At 43.8% G+C, this 14,939-nt stretch overlaps 1 protein-coding gene across 4 annotated transcripts in view; it reads right to left on the reverse strand.

Moving 5' to 3' along the window:
* Nucleotides 1-3,484: 3,484 nt before the first annotated feature.
* The window catches only part of DAAM2 (dishevelled associated activator of morphogenesis 2), a 63,827-nt gene continuing 52,372 nt past the window's right edge, over nt 3,485-14,939 (reverse strand). For 3 of the 4 annotated variants that reach the window (XM_028120605.2, XM_028120606.2, XM_088024362.1), the window contains 6 exons: nt 7,690-7,858; nt 7,423-7,530; nt 6,438-6,498; nt 5,155-5,286; nt 3,929-4,099; nt 3,485-3,706 (listed from right to left, as the gene is read on the reverse strand). In XM_028120605.2, the coding sequence (XP_027976406.1) occupies nt 3,485-3,706; nt 3,929-4,099; nt 5,155-5,286; nt 6,438-6,498; nt 7,423-7,530; nt 7,690-7,858 (863 nt within the window). The remainder of the gene's footprint in view (nt 3,707-3,928; nt 4,100-5,154; nt 5,287-6,437; nt 6,499-7,422; nt 7,531-7,689; nt 7,859-14,939) is intronic. The other variant, XM_028120607.2, reaches the window with a different exon arrangement.

Consider the following 14,939-nt stretch of genomic DNA (forward strand, 5'->3'; position numbering starts at 1 on the left):
GATGCAAGAATGCGGACTCTCTGTGCGGAGGGCACTGAGCTGCCATGAAGTCATGCCCCCGCCCTTCCCCTGCCCCCCCCCCGGGGGGGAAAGAGGAGCAGGAAGGGTGCTATAAAAGCCAAAGGGGCACATGTTCTGTAGATCCCCCCGTCTTCCCTTGGGAGAAGGTAGGAGTGAAGTGGGAGGCCTAGAGATGCACCGCCTGCAGGAAGTGTCCATTGGGGTTGTCCAGAGCTCAAGAGGGTGCACTTACTTACAGGTTCCTGGTCTGTACGTCCCCAAATACTGGACTGGTTGGCTGGGTTCTCCTCTGTGGGTAGGCATCTTCGGGTCTATCCTCGGTGGCACCCCCTGCCTGCCTGCTTCCCCTCTACCCTACATGCACGGGTGCTGGCAAATGTTTGACAACCAACTCTTGGGAAAAGGCCAAATTCCGTGGCCGATTTCACACTACCCGTACAACGTGAACCAGCTGGCAAAACTTTTGAAAATGTAACGATTAGTGTTCTCAGAGTAGACATGAGCTGGCTCCAACTACCCCCCCCCCCGGCCCCCATGACTGCTCCCTAGCACACCTCACATCCCCACACGGGAAGAATGCACAGGTTTCAAGGCAGGCTGGATGGGGATGGTATGGATTTAATATTTTTTTAGTATTACAATATATTCTTATAAAAATGGTGCAGGTAAAAAGGACGCTGCAGATTTTGTACATTAGCCTCACTTGTCATCTGAGACAGCTTGGTGAAAGCAGCCAGGGCATGGCGGTATCCCTGGTAGAGGCTGGAGGAAAATGGCACCCCAGTTGGTAAAGATGGGATGGGGGTGGGAGAGCCTGGACCAGACCCTTCCCTCCCCACCTGGAGAATTGTTTTTCCTCCTGCTGCCCCAGACACACCGGGAAGGAGGTGTGAGTGCTGCTGCTGAGAAGGGGGCAGGTTGGATTAGGTTAACTGAATTTTACAAGGGACACAAAGTTAGCTGGAGGAATTCACCTGAAGGGAGCAGGAGGGTGGGAAGGACACTGAGGAAAGCCTAAGGAACAAATAGGCGTAAACATTTAGCATATCCAGGACCAACTCCTCCACCATCTCCACGGGGCCCCAGCCCCTTGCTGAGGCAACTGTGGTGGTGTATGGTCCAAGGCACTGTTGTAGATCTGGCTATTCTACTGGCCAGAGCTAGGAAATAATAAATAGAGAAGGAAAAAAATCTTTCAGGGTGAGAAGCCTGAGCCCTGGAACCAGGTATGTGTCCTCTGTAAACAGGTAAACCAAAGTGTGCTTTTCTGTGGATCCAAAATGTCTTGAACGACTTCTATATTCCTTGTCTTTCCTGGTGCGTATCCAGTCTTCCATGGCGAGTGGGAATGCCACAGTTTGGACATGCTGGTGATAGAAGTGGAGCCCTCCCCTGTCCCCTGCAGGGGAGGTTGACCTCAGCCCAGCCAGTTTGGGAGAGAACCTTCAGAGACCCCACCCATGACCTTCCCATCATCCCAACGCCAGCTTCTGCGGGGGGTGGGGGGCGGGCTGTCAGGTAGACAGATGGGTATAACAAAGCCCTCTGCAGCTGTTCTTCCTCGAAGCCTTCATCTTGCCTTCACCTGGACTCCAGGATGGCCTCTTCCCCTCTAGCCTGGCCAGGCTTGCATTTGCTCACATCCCTCCACCCCCCCAAACCAACACATGCTGGGCTCACCAACACTATGCCCGCCCCCCCCGCCCCCCCCGCCCCCGCAGCTACTCTGGCCCTACCCCAAGAGTCTGATGTAGGGAAAAGATAAGCAGCTGAGGAGTGGGCCTAGCCCACCAGTGTGGCCACTGGCAATAACCCTGAGCTGGAGAAGTAGGTTGGAAGGTGAGAAACAAAGAGAAGGGCCGGGAGATAGAAAGGCAAGGAGCTGGTTGATCGAGGGTCAGGCAGGCCGGACTCTAAGGATAATAGGTCAACTCTAGGGCAAAGAAATGGATTGAAAAGACAAACCTTGATGGAGTTGACCTTTCCTTCTTTCAGAAGTTTTGTTTAGACATAGCCATTGTTCCCTACCCCACCCCCAACCAAGGACAGCTCAAGATGGACAGAATGGAAGGTGGGAGTGGATGGGAGGACCAGAATGGACCCCTGGGAAGTCAGATTGAAGAACTGACTTTGAGAGGTTGGTCCCACCCCCATCCCATCTGTGGTACCCAGCCTTCTGTCCTTGGTTCCTTCAGGCAGTGCACGTCCCGGGAAACTGGACCTTCTCCATATCCCATCTCCCTAGCTTCCCCTGCCTGCTCTGGCCCCCAGTCTGAATGCCTCAGTGATCGCATGTAAATGCAGAGGGCAACTCTGGCCCTTTGGACCATCTCAGGACACCCCAGGGCCGGCCTTAGCCAGGTCCACGTGGTTTGAAACAGTCTTCCGCAGGCTGGACAGAGGGGGAGGTCCCCGTGGCTTCTGCCCTGAGATAGACCTTAGAGAAAGAGTTTGGGGTCTGATGAACAGGAAGTGGTAGACCAGGTATAGCACCAGAGCGGAGCTAGGCATTCAAGTGCTGGCCTCTAGTGAGGGGCTATCAGAATTCCCAGCCAACAGGTGTGGTCACTGTCCCGCTTCAAGACAATGGTTGGGTTGTACAGAGGTTGTGTGAGGAGATCTTTGTTCCAGGGTCCCTAGGCCCAAGGCACGAGGTGTGGTGATGATCGGGGTCTTTCTTGAACCCCTTACCAGATTCATCAAGTACCTGATCGTGAGCCATAGCTGTGGGAACCCAAAGGTGAGCATTCTGAGATTCAGGATTAGTAGATAGGAGGGAGATGGCGGTAGGGAAGGAAGGGAGAGAGACTTAAGACATTCGAGAGAGGGGCCAAAGGACTTGTGATGTAGGAAACAAGCACTGCTACTCTGTGTCCTGATGACTCTATCGTCTTCCCAGCACTTTTTCTGAAACCTATCTAGCTAGACTATCTAATACCTCTTCCTTTTCCATCCAAGAGGAAAGTTTGCTCCCAGATCCATGTTCCATTAAGCCTCCTCTTGGGGGATGGGGGCCTGCATTCTCTCACCCTGGCTCTCAGGGGGCCCACCCCACCATGAACTCCCTACTGCACATGAAATCCGGATAAGGCCTGTGGACCTGTCCAGTCCAGATCTGGAACAGTTGTGTGCCAACACGTATGTGCCCTTGCTGGGGCCGGGGAGGGGGGAGAGGGGGGCGGGGGGCAGGGCTCTTTCAGCAGGGCCTGCCAGGGATGTCTAAGTCTGCCTTGGAGTGACCCTGGGGGACCGGGATGCAGAAAGAATAACGGAACAGGAGATGTGAGGAGCCCCTCCAGGTAAGTGCGAGGACCCCTGGTCCTGCCACGCACTGCCCCCACCCCAGGGCCCAGCCCAGGGCTCATTGCAACCGAGCACCAAATTGCCTAAGGATCACGGCCACCTCCGCTCAGCCCCTCAGCCCACCCTTGTCTCCTGCCTCCTGCAGTGGCCAGTCCCCAGGTCAATAATTTAGCCTGCTTATTGCCCGTTCCCGGGTGACTTCCAGGGCCTGGCTCCCTGACCGCTTGCGGCTGCGCTTCAGCTTGCATAAGTCCTTGTCAAACACTTCGCCTGAGCGCAGGGCTGATACCAGGTCGTCGAACTCGCCACCTTCCTCCAGCGCGCTGCCTGCGTGGGCCTTCCGCTGCCGCTGCCACCGCTCCCGCTCCCTCTGTTCCTTCAGCTGCAGGAGGAGGAAGAGTGAGAGGTGGGCTGAGGCCAGAGCAGCCACCCACAGTCCAGCTGTCAAACGAATGGCCTCCCAGCGGTCACAAACTCCAACCTGTGCCCCCTGAGGCCTGTGTTGACCAGCTGGCCCCACTTTCCTGCTTCCTGAGACACCCTGTGTCTCCTTGCCACCTCCTGCTCTCCCCCAGTAGCACCCCACTCAGCCCAGCCCTCTTACCATGGTTTCCATGCGTGCCCGCCGTTCCTCCTCTTCTTTCCTCTTCCTCATCGCCTCCAGGTCCTGCCGGGCCTCCAAGAAGGCCTGCAGGAAGGTGTCAAAGATTCCAAAGAATTCGTCTGGCTGCATCTTGCTGTCCTGCTCCCCAAAGTGTATCAGGGCCTTGGAGAACTGTTAGAGCGAAAGGGGTGGTGAGAGTCTGCCCCCGCCCCAAAGCATGGTGGCTCAGCCCATGTGGTGAGCTGGGTTCCAGTCAGAACAGAGCCCAGTCCAAGGCCGGGAACCTTTGACAGAGGGGAGCAGGGCTGGAGTGGGGGAGACACCTGCTATCATCAGGGCAGGGACAAGGCTGAAGGAAAAGCTTGAGGGTGACACCAAGGGGAGGTTGGGAATCCAGGCTGGCTGACAGAGGCTGCCCAAAGCTACCATTGGGTCTGTTATGGTGTAGGTATGGGAGCAGGAGCTACAGACCTTGGGAAGTACTTCCTAAGGTCAAAAACTCAAGAGGACCCAGAGATCATATAGTTATTAGGCTAATTTAACTCCTCTGTGCCTCAGTTTCCTCAGCTGTAAAATGGGGACAATAGATTCTACCTCATAGTGTTGTGAGGGTGAGGTGAGTTAATAGATGTAAAACATTAGCTCTAATTATGTGTGTCAGGCACTATTCTGACATTTATTGACAGCTACCATCTCTAATTCAACCCAGAGTGTGCTGCCTGGACCAGCGTGGGCATCTCAGGCTTACCCCAGATCTCCTGAGTGAGGACCCCTACCAATGGGGTCCATGAGGATGTTGAGAAGCTAGGAAGAGGCAATAGCAACTGTGACCAAAGCTGAGCTCTGGAGTCAGGATTCTAACCCAGCTCTGTCCATCACAGCTGGGAAACCTTGGGCAAGTTTCTTAACCTCTCTAGATCTCAGTGTACATACTTGTACAATGGGGTAATAACCTTTTGAGGTTATTTAAGGTAGGTCATGTGATAAATAATGTAAAACACCACATGGTACCTACACCTGGTAAATGGATTATGATCTTTGCAACAGACTTGCTATTGCTTTTCTTAAGGGAGTGAGGAAACTATTTTTCCTCAAAGCTCTGTGACTCTGGGTTTGTCCCTCTGGGCCATCTGGGGTAGGAATGGGTGAAGGAGCTGTGTCTACATAAAAAGGGGGGGAGGAGGGGTTAGGATGGGGGTCAGACTGGGAGCTTGGGCCACACTTACCTTGTCCCTGGCCTCATTCAGTTGGTCTTCCAGCTCTGAGAAGCTAAAGCTGGAGACGGTGATGAAGTCACTCATGACTGGGACAAACTTGTCATTCGGTTCCCGTGCCTGGCGCTTCTGATATTCTAGCTCCTGAGGAGGGAGAGTGATGTGCTGGTTAGATGGGCACCAGCATAAAAGTCAGGAATTCTGAGGGTCACCACATCTCCCACCCTTCCCTGCCTAAGCTCTCACAATCTTTGCCGCCCTTAGAATTGTGTGAGACATCCCTCATGTACCACTGCCATCTTTCTTTCTCCAGATCCTTGCTTCCCAGTGTGGTCTGGGACCAGCAACAGCATCACCTGGGACATCTGAAGAAATACAGATGCTCAGGCTCTAGCCCAGACCTAGGGAATCTGCATTTCAACAAGACCTGTAGGTGGTGCATATGCAGAATCAAGTGTGAGATGCATTTCTAAATTTCCTAGCTGATACGGATGCTGCTGGTCATGGGCCATGCCTTGAGTAGCACTTTAAAGGGCTATAAATTGGAAATTGCCGCCTCCACCACCATAGTGGCAATGGAAAGTTCTTTCTGATATTTACCTTCATTCTCTAACTCATTCTCCCCTTACCTGCCTAACACCTCCTTCCCCCAGTGAAGATGGGAAGGGTCTTGAGTTCCTAAATGTGGAGGACAAAGGATTGGGGTCATTGCCATATGGGACTAGCCTAGCCTAGGGCCAGAGACGATATCATCTGAGAAGCCATCAGAGCAGGAATGGTGATGACTAGACACCTGGGTGCAGCCTCCAGGTCCTCTACTGACCCAGGGAGAAGAGACATAAGGCAGGAATTTCTGGGGATAGCTGTGCCCAGTGTCACACACTATGTGCTACCTGTGCCTAACTGGCTTCCAAGAGAGGTAGATACTCTTTCCTATCCACTTGAGTTAGAGTTAAGCATGGGGCCAATTTATGATTCATTCTCCTCTAGTGCCCAATAGACATGCTGGGTAGTAACCTCGCTAGTCTCAGATGTCCCCTCATTGAGAGTCTAAATTTAAGCCCTAAATAATCCAGTCATCCTTTTCCTGTGGGCTAGCTCTGTTGCTGCCTATCACTTGGTCAAATGATAGACCCCCAGATAGTAGGCACCCAGATGGTGGACCCTGTCTGATGTATTTCTGTGTCCCAAAGTTCCTGTCTGGGGTGCTAGAATAACTGGCACAGGGTATGGCCTTCAGCATAGACACAGGCAGCACCCCCTCAAACCCAGGCAGGCATAGATGATGTACTCACCACCTCAACTGCTCTGAGGCCCCTCCTGAGGTTGCCCACCTCCTTCTCCAGCTCTGCCAGGCTGTGGGGAGACACACAGGAAGGGAGAATTGCTGAGGGTGGTTCAGGCAGATGGCAGTGCAAAGTGCAATGGCCTTGGAGTCAGTAGACCCATGCTCCAGCCCTGCTAAATCACCTCCCCTCTGTGCTCTGTCTGTGCTTCTATAAAATAACAGGGGTAAAACTTATATTCTGAAGATCCTTCCAGATCAGAAATGTTATGTTGAATATTAGGTTTCTAACACTTAGCTTCTGACTTGAATTCTTTTTGATACCAGCAGGTAATACTTAAAAATCTTAATATGGTGTCCTGCATGCAGTAAGCACTTGTTGCATATTAACCATTTTCCGCTGCATTTCTGCTTCTGTTGGAGATGCTTCTATCAGCCTGTGGCTGTTCAGGTCTGACTTCTTGCCAGATATCATTTGTGCAGATATCATTTGTGCCACATCCATATCTCCTTGGACCATCCATTGTAGTGTACAATCTTGACCTCCAATGATGCGAGCACTTTCTCTGGATCCCAGAGCTCCCTCTGCTTGTACCTATGGCCAGAGTCATGCCCTGCCCAGAGGCACTCAGCCAATGACTGACAGGAAACGGGGTATGATATCCTAGCTCCCTCACCTCTCAGATGGGATAAGTTGAATAAGTATCCTAAGCGTTCTCACAAACTTCCCTGGAGGGATGTCCCAGGGGTAGCTGGCTTAATAATACTTCCGTTATTAGTATTCTTCCCACCCCTGGCTCACATCCCCACTGTGTTTCCTAGGAGCATCCCTGAAATAAGGATTTGAGAGCAAGTAGCCAGTCTTTATTTGGTTCTCCTAAAAGCAGACCCTGAGACACTGCCCATTCCTAGTCACCCCACAGTAGCAATGAAAGGAAATTTAGACAAGAGTGCTGTGATTACAGGGAGAAAGAAGACTTGGAAGGGCCCCTCACTTGACTTTGGCGGCTTCTGGAAGATGCTGTAGCTCTGAGGGCATGTTTAGGATGTCAGGGAAGTGCTTCTCCAGGATCATGATCAGGTAATGGAGCAGAGAGATGTTTCTGTTGGTGAAAGGTCAGGGGTAAAGGAATGAAGGCCAGGAAGAAACTAGGGGTAGGGGTCAGGGGGAAAAGGCAAGGAGTTAGGGTTGAAAATGGGAGGAGGAAGGGAGAGGCCAGGGTGGGGTGAGATGGAAGATAAGGAAGCAGACAAGATCCCACCTGTCAATGCTGGACTTGGTATCTGCGATCTTGTTGAGGCTGGCCACCCGGAAACCATAGGCACCCCCACGCTGCCCTTTGTTCATGAAGTTGCCAATGGCCAGGACGACCTCAAGCATCTGCCTTAAGCGCTTGCTGCGGATCAGCTCCCGGGAGGCCAGCAGGATGGCTAGGAGAGGAGGGGCAGGTCAGAGCCCTGCAGAGACTGGGCCAGGGCAGCTGGTCCCCTTGAATGCCAGGATGATGCCACCACGAAGTTCAGTCTTCAACTCTCAGAGGGGCAGAAACGATACCCACACCTCAACAGATTGATTTACTCCATATCTGCCCACTTCCAAGGGAAGCAGGTAAATTTGCCAAAAGCCAATTCAACAAATAACCCGTTCTCAGAATGTGCCAATTCTTCTTAATATATTTAAAGAATATCTTTTCTTGCATATATCCAAAGATTATTAATAATTCTTTCTATGGATATACACAAGAATATAATACTTTTACTTTTTTAAACTTAGTGATTAAAATTTTAAATTTCAGCATTTTACATATTATGGGACTGTTTCTGCCTCTTTTGAAATGCTGTCTTATTTTTTTTTTTTGAAAGAGAAAATACCCGTCAAATTATAACATGTCACCAATATAATATTCCCATATTTTTGTTCTATAATATAATGGTATGCCTTGTAGTTGATGGTATCCTTGATTTAATAGTTTACTTGACATCTTGTTGAATATCATTTAAGTTTTTTCCCAACTTTTAGGCATTTTAACAATTTCTCCTCAATGCCTTAAATGATACATTTGCTAGAAATACAAACTAAGGTTAACAGTAACTGAAACTTCAGTATTTCATTCCAGTGTGGATGCTCTAGCCCATCTTCAGGTATCATGCACTTATGGCAGATGCACAAAATTGGGATATAAATACTACACTGAAATTTTGGCTACTAGTTATGGAATATGCTTCTCAATTACTAAGAGTGGTGATAGGAATACCAAGCCATCCCATGATTTTCAGCTTATGCCAAATTGAACATTCCTTAAGATGTTGCTATGGATCTAAAATGAGAACCATCTAACCAAAAGTTTGCAGAAATCCTCAAAAACAGTTAAAAGTAAGTAATTGGAAAAAAAAAAAAAGCTGTAATGTGGAGATCCCCAGGACCCCCCAGCTTGTACCCACTTCAGCCTCAGCTGTCCTTCCAGGACACTCTCGGTGCAAAGAGCCCCATGGCCACCCTGGCCTGCAACCACTTCAGCTCCAGCCATCACACCAGGGTGACCCCAGCCCACACCAGCCACAGCCCCAGCCAGCCAAAGTCACCAGACACACAGACACACATAGCCTACACAGGGGATGACCATACACAAGGCCATTCCTTCAAGTTTTAGAGAAGTAGCTGTTCTGCCTATTCATAGAAATAAAGACTGAAAGTCAAGCAAAATGGGGAGAGAGAAGAATATGCTCCAAACAAAACAAAACCTCAGAAAAAGAACAAAATGAAATAGAGATAAGCAATATGCCTGATAGAGAGTTTAACAAAGAGAAAATATGAAAAAAAAATGTTGAGTTAAAGAACATAAATGAAAAATATACTAGAGGGAATCAACAGATTAGCAGATGAAGGAGAAGAGATCAGCAATCTAGAAGATAGGGTAATGGAAAACAACCAAGCTGAACAGCAAAAAGAAAAGGGTTTTAAATGAGGACAGGTTAAGGGATCTCTTGGACAACATCAAGTGAATAAACATTCACATTATAGGGTTCCCAGAAAAAGAGAAAAGGGGGCAGAAAACTTACTTGAAGAAATAATAGCTGAAACTTTCTTAACTTTGGGAAGGAAACAGACATCTAGGTTCAGGAAGCACAGAGAGTTCCAAATAATATGAACCCAAGGAGGTCTATACCATGACACACAATAACTAAAATGTCAAAGATTAAAGACAGAGAATTTTAAAAGCAGCAAGACAGAAGGAAAGTTACATACAAGGGAAACCCCCATAAGACTGTCAGTTGATTTTTCAGCAGCAACTTTGCAGGCCAGAAGGGAGTGGCAGGTTATATTCAAAGTGCTTAAAGGGAAAAATCTATAGCCAAGAATACTTTACCCAGCAAGATTATCATTCAGGATCGAAGGAGAGAGAAAAGAGTTTCCCAGGCAAACAAAAATTAAAGGTGTTCACTACCAGTAAACCATCCTTACAAGAAATGTTAAAGGGACTTCTTTAAGTGGAAAAGAAAAGGCCATAACTAGAAGTAAAAAAACAAACAAAAACAAAAAACAAAACATATATATATATATATATGAATAAAAAGATGTAAAATATGACACCATATACGTAAAATGTAGAGGGGAGAAATAAAAAAGTTATTTTAGAATGCGTTCAAACTTAAGTGACCATTAACTTAATATAGACTACTATATACTTAGAATGTTATATATGAACCTCATGGTAGCCACAAACGCAAAATCTGTAATAGATACACACAAAAATAAAACCAAGATTAACACTAAAGGAAGTCACTAATCACAAGGAAAGAGAGCAAGAGAAGAAGAAAGGAGCAGAGAAGAACTACAAAAACAACCAGAAAACAAATAACAAAATGACAATTAGTATATAACTTTTGATAATTACTTTAAATGCAAATGGTCTAAATGTTCTAGAGTTGCATGATGGATTAAAAAAATATTCCTCTATATGCTGTCTATAAGAGATTCACTTCAGACATAAAGACATACAGACTAAAAGTGAAAGGATAGAAAAAAGATATTCCATGAAATGGAAGGGAAAAAAAGCCAGTGTAGCAATACTTACACAAAATGATTTTAAACCAAACACTGCAATAAGAGACAAAGAAGGGCATTACATAATGATAAAGGGGTCAATCCAACAAGAGGATATAACAATTATAAATATCTATGCACCCAACATTGGAGCACCTAAATACATAAAGCAAATATTAACAGACATAAAGGAGAAATTGGCAATAATACAATAATAGCAGGGACTTTAACATCCCATTTACATCAATGGATAGATAATGCAGGCAGAAAATCAATAAGGAAATAGTGTTGCTCAGTGACACATCAGACCAGATGGACTTACGTATACACAGAACATTCCATCCCAAAATGACAAAAAAACACTTTACAAGTGCACATAGAACATTTTCCAGGATAGATCACATGTTAGGCCACAAAACAGTCTTAATAAATTCAAGATTGAAATTATATCATGCATCTTTTCTGAACACAATAGTATGAAACTAGAAATCAATCACAAGAAAAAACTGGAAAAACACAAACACATGGAAGCTAACAACATGTACTAAGTAGCCAATGGGTCAATAAGAAATGAAAGGAAATCAAAAAATACATGGAAACAATGAAAATGAAACCACAATTATCCAAAATCTTTGGGACTCAGCAAAAGCAGTTCAAAAAGGGAAATTTATAGCAGTACAGGTCTACTTGAAATAAAAAAGATCTCAATCTAACCTTATACCTAAAAGAACTAGAAAAAAAAAAGTCCAAAGTGAATAGAAAGAAGGAAATAAAAGAGCAGAAATAAATGAAATAGAGCCTTTTTAAAAAAATGGAAAAGATCAATGAAACCAAGAGCTGGTTTTTTGAAAAGACAGGCAGAAGCCTTTAGTCCTATTCATCAAGAAAAAAGGGACACAAATGAATAAAATCAGAAATGAAAGAAGTGACAACTGACACCACAGAAATACCAAGGATTATGAGAGTACTATGAAAAATTATATGTCAACAAATTGAACCTAAAAGAAATGGATAAAGCCCTAAGAACATATAATCTTCCAAAATTGAATCAAAAGGAAATAGAAAAGCTGAACAGACCAACTACTAGTAACAAAATTGAATAAGTAATCCAAAAGCTCCCCAATAAACAAAAGTCCAGAAGCAGACTGATTCACAGGTAAATTCTACTAACCATTTAAAGAAGGGTTAATACCTATTCTCAAGCTCTTTCAAAAAATAGTAGAGGGAGGAAATCTTCCAAATACATTCTATGAAGACAGCATTACCCTGATACGAAAAGCAGACACACTACAAAACAAGCAAACAAAACCTACAGGTCAATATCCCTGATGAACATAGATGTGAAAATCCTCAACAAAATATTAGCAAACTGCATTCAACAATACATTAAAAAAAACCATTCACGAGCAAGTGGGTTTCATTCCAGGGATGCAAGAATGGTTCAATATTTACAAATCAACATGATACATCACATCAACAAGATAAAGGATAAAAACCATATGTTCATTTCAGTAGATGCAGAAAAAGCATTTGACAAAATTCAACATCTGTTCATGATAAAACCTCTCAACAAAGTAGTTTTAGAGGGAACATGCCTCAACATAATAATGATCATATATGAAAAACCTATAACTATCATCATATTCTATGGTAAAAAACAAAGTTTCTCCTTTAATATCAGGAATAAGACAAAGATGTCTATTCTCACCACTTTTATTTAACATAGTAATGGAAGTCCTAGCCACAGCAATCAGACAAGAAATAAGAGAAATCCAAATTGATAAGGAAGAAGTTAAACTATCACTACTTGTAGATGACATGATACTATACAGAGAAAATCCTAAAGACTCTACTAAAAATCTATTAGAATAAATGAATTCAGTAAAGTAGCAGGATATAAAATTAATATATAGAAATTGGTTGCATTTCTATACACTAATGATGAAACAGAAAGAGAAATTAAGTAAATAATTCCATTTACAATTGTACCAAAAAGACCTGGGAATAAACTAATGAGGTAAAAAATCTGTACTCTGAAAACTATAAAACACAGATGAAAGAAATAGAAAATAAAACAAATGGAAAGATATTCCACACTTATGGATTGGAAGAATTAATATTATTAAAATGTCCATAATACCCAAAACAATCTACAGATTCAGTGCAATCCCTATCAAAGTACCAATAGCATTTTTCACAGAAATAGAACAAAAAAACCCTAAAATTTGTATGGAACCACAAAAGACTCCAAGTAGCCAAAACAATCTTGAGAAAGAAGAACATAGATGGAAGTATCACAACTGCAGATTTCAAGATAACCTACAAAGCTGTAGTAATCAAAACAGTATGATACTGGCACAAAAATAGACACGTGGGTCAATAGAATAGTATAGGGAACCCAGAAATAAACCCACAATTATATGGTCAATCTATGACAAAGAAGCCAAGAATTTACAATGGGGAAAAGATTACAAATGGTGCTGGTGAAATTGGACCACTTTCTTAAACCATACACAAAAATAAACTCAAAATGGATTAAAGACCTAAATGTGATACCTGAAACCACAAAACTAGAAGAAAACATGGGCAGTAATCTCTTTGACGTTGACCTTAGCAACATTTTCTTAGATATGTCTCCTTAGGCAAGTTGGAAAAAAGCAAAAATAAACTATTGGGACTACACCAAAATAAAAATCTTTCGCACAACAAAAGAAACCATCGACAAAATAACAAGGCAACCTACTAAAGGGGAGAAATTAGCAAATGATATCTGATAAGGGGTTAATATCCAAAATATTATGAAGAACCATTATAACTCAACATCAAAAAACAATCCAATTTAAAAATGGGCAGAGGACCTGAATAGACATTTCTCCAAAGAAAACATATAGATGGTCAACAGACACAACTGCTCAACATCACTGATCATGAAGGAAATGCAAATCAAAACCACAATGAGGTATCACTTACACATGTCAGAATGGCTAAAATCAAAAAGATAATATTAACTGTTGTTGAGGATGTGGAGAAAAAGGAACTCTTGTGCACTGTTGGTGGAAATGTAAATTGGTATAGCCACTGTGGAAAACAGTGTGGAGGTTCCTCAAAAATTAAAAATAGAAATACTACATAATCCAATAATTCCACTGAGTATTTACCCAAAGAAAATGTAAAGAGTAATTCAAAAAGACATCTACACCCCTATGTTTACTGCAGCATTATTTACAATAACCAAGATATGGGAGCAACCTAAGTGTCTACTAATAGATGAATGGATAAAGAAGATATAGTTGTGCAAAAGCTTTTTATTTTGGTATAGTACCAATAGTTTATTTTTGCTTTTGTTCCCCCTGCCAAAGGAGACATAGCTAGAAAAATGTTGCTTAAGGCTGATGTTAAAGACATTACTGCCTATGTTTTCTTCTAGGACTTTTATGGTTTCAGGTCTCACATTTAGGTCTTTAATCCATTTTGAGTTTAGTTTTGTGTATGATGTAAGAAAGTTGTCCAGTTTCACTCTTGCATGTAGCTGTCTAGTTTTCCCAGCACCATTTGTTGAAGAGACTTTTTTCTCATTGTATATTCCTGCCCCCCTTGTAGATTAATTGACCATGTAATTGTGGGCTCTCTATTCTGTTCCACTGATCTATGTGTCTATTTCTGTGCCAGTACCATACTAACAAAGAAAAAAAGAGACAAACTAGAAAACAGACTCATAAAGAACAAACTGGTAGTTTCCAGAGGGGAGGTAGGGGGGATGGGTAAAATAGGTGAAACGGATTACGAGTACACTTATTGTGATGAGCACTGAGTAATGTACAGAATTGTTGAATCCCTATACTGTACACCTAAAACTGAATATAACTGTATGTTAATTATACTGAATTAAAAAAATAAAAAGCCACTGCCTTAAATATATACAATTGTGAATCTTAAGTATATACACTTGTACACTATATATATATATATATATATATATATAATTTTTGTCAATCATAGCTCAGTAAAGCTGGGAGAAATTCTGCAGTACACCAACAAAGAAAGAAGATACACACAATGGAATATTATTCATCCATAAAAATGAATGAGACCTTAACCATTGTGACAACATGGATGGATCTAGAGAGTATAATGCTAAAGTAAAATAAGTCAGACAGAGAAAGACAAACACCATATGATTTTACTTATATGTGGAATCTAAAAAACAAAATGACTGAGGGTTGCAGAAAGGGAGGTAGGTGGGGGGATGGGATAACTGGACGATGGGCATTAAGGAGGGCACATGATGTGATGGGCACTGGGTGTTATATGCAACTAATGAATCACTGAACATTATATCAAAAACTGATGATGTACTATCTGTTGGCTAATTGAATTTAAATTAAAAAAAAGACTTAGAAAAATAAAAATAAGGAGGCAGAGGAAAGATGGCGGGGAAGTAGGGGACCCTATTTCAACTGGTCCCTG

Source organism: Eumetopias jubatus, unplaced genomic scaffold (genome assembly GCF_037043125.1).
Source record: "Eumetopias jubatus isolate StellerSeaLion01/CBP00866 unplaced genomic scaffold, mEumJub1_p1.0 scaffold_6, whole genome shotgun sequence".
Lineage (NCBI taxonomy): Eukaryota > Metazoa > Chordata > Mammalia > Carnivora > Otariidae > Eumetopias > Eumetopias jubatus.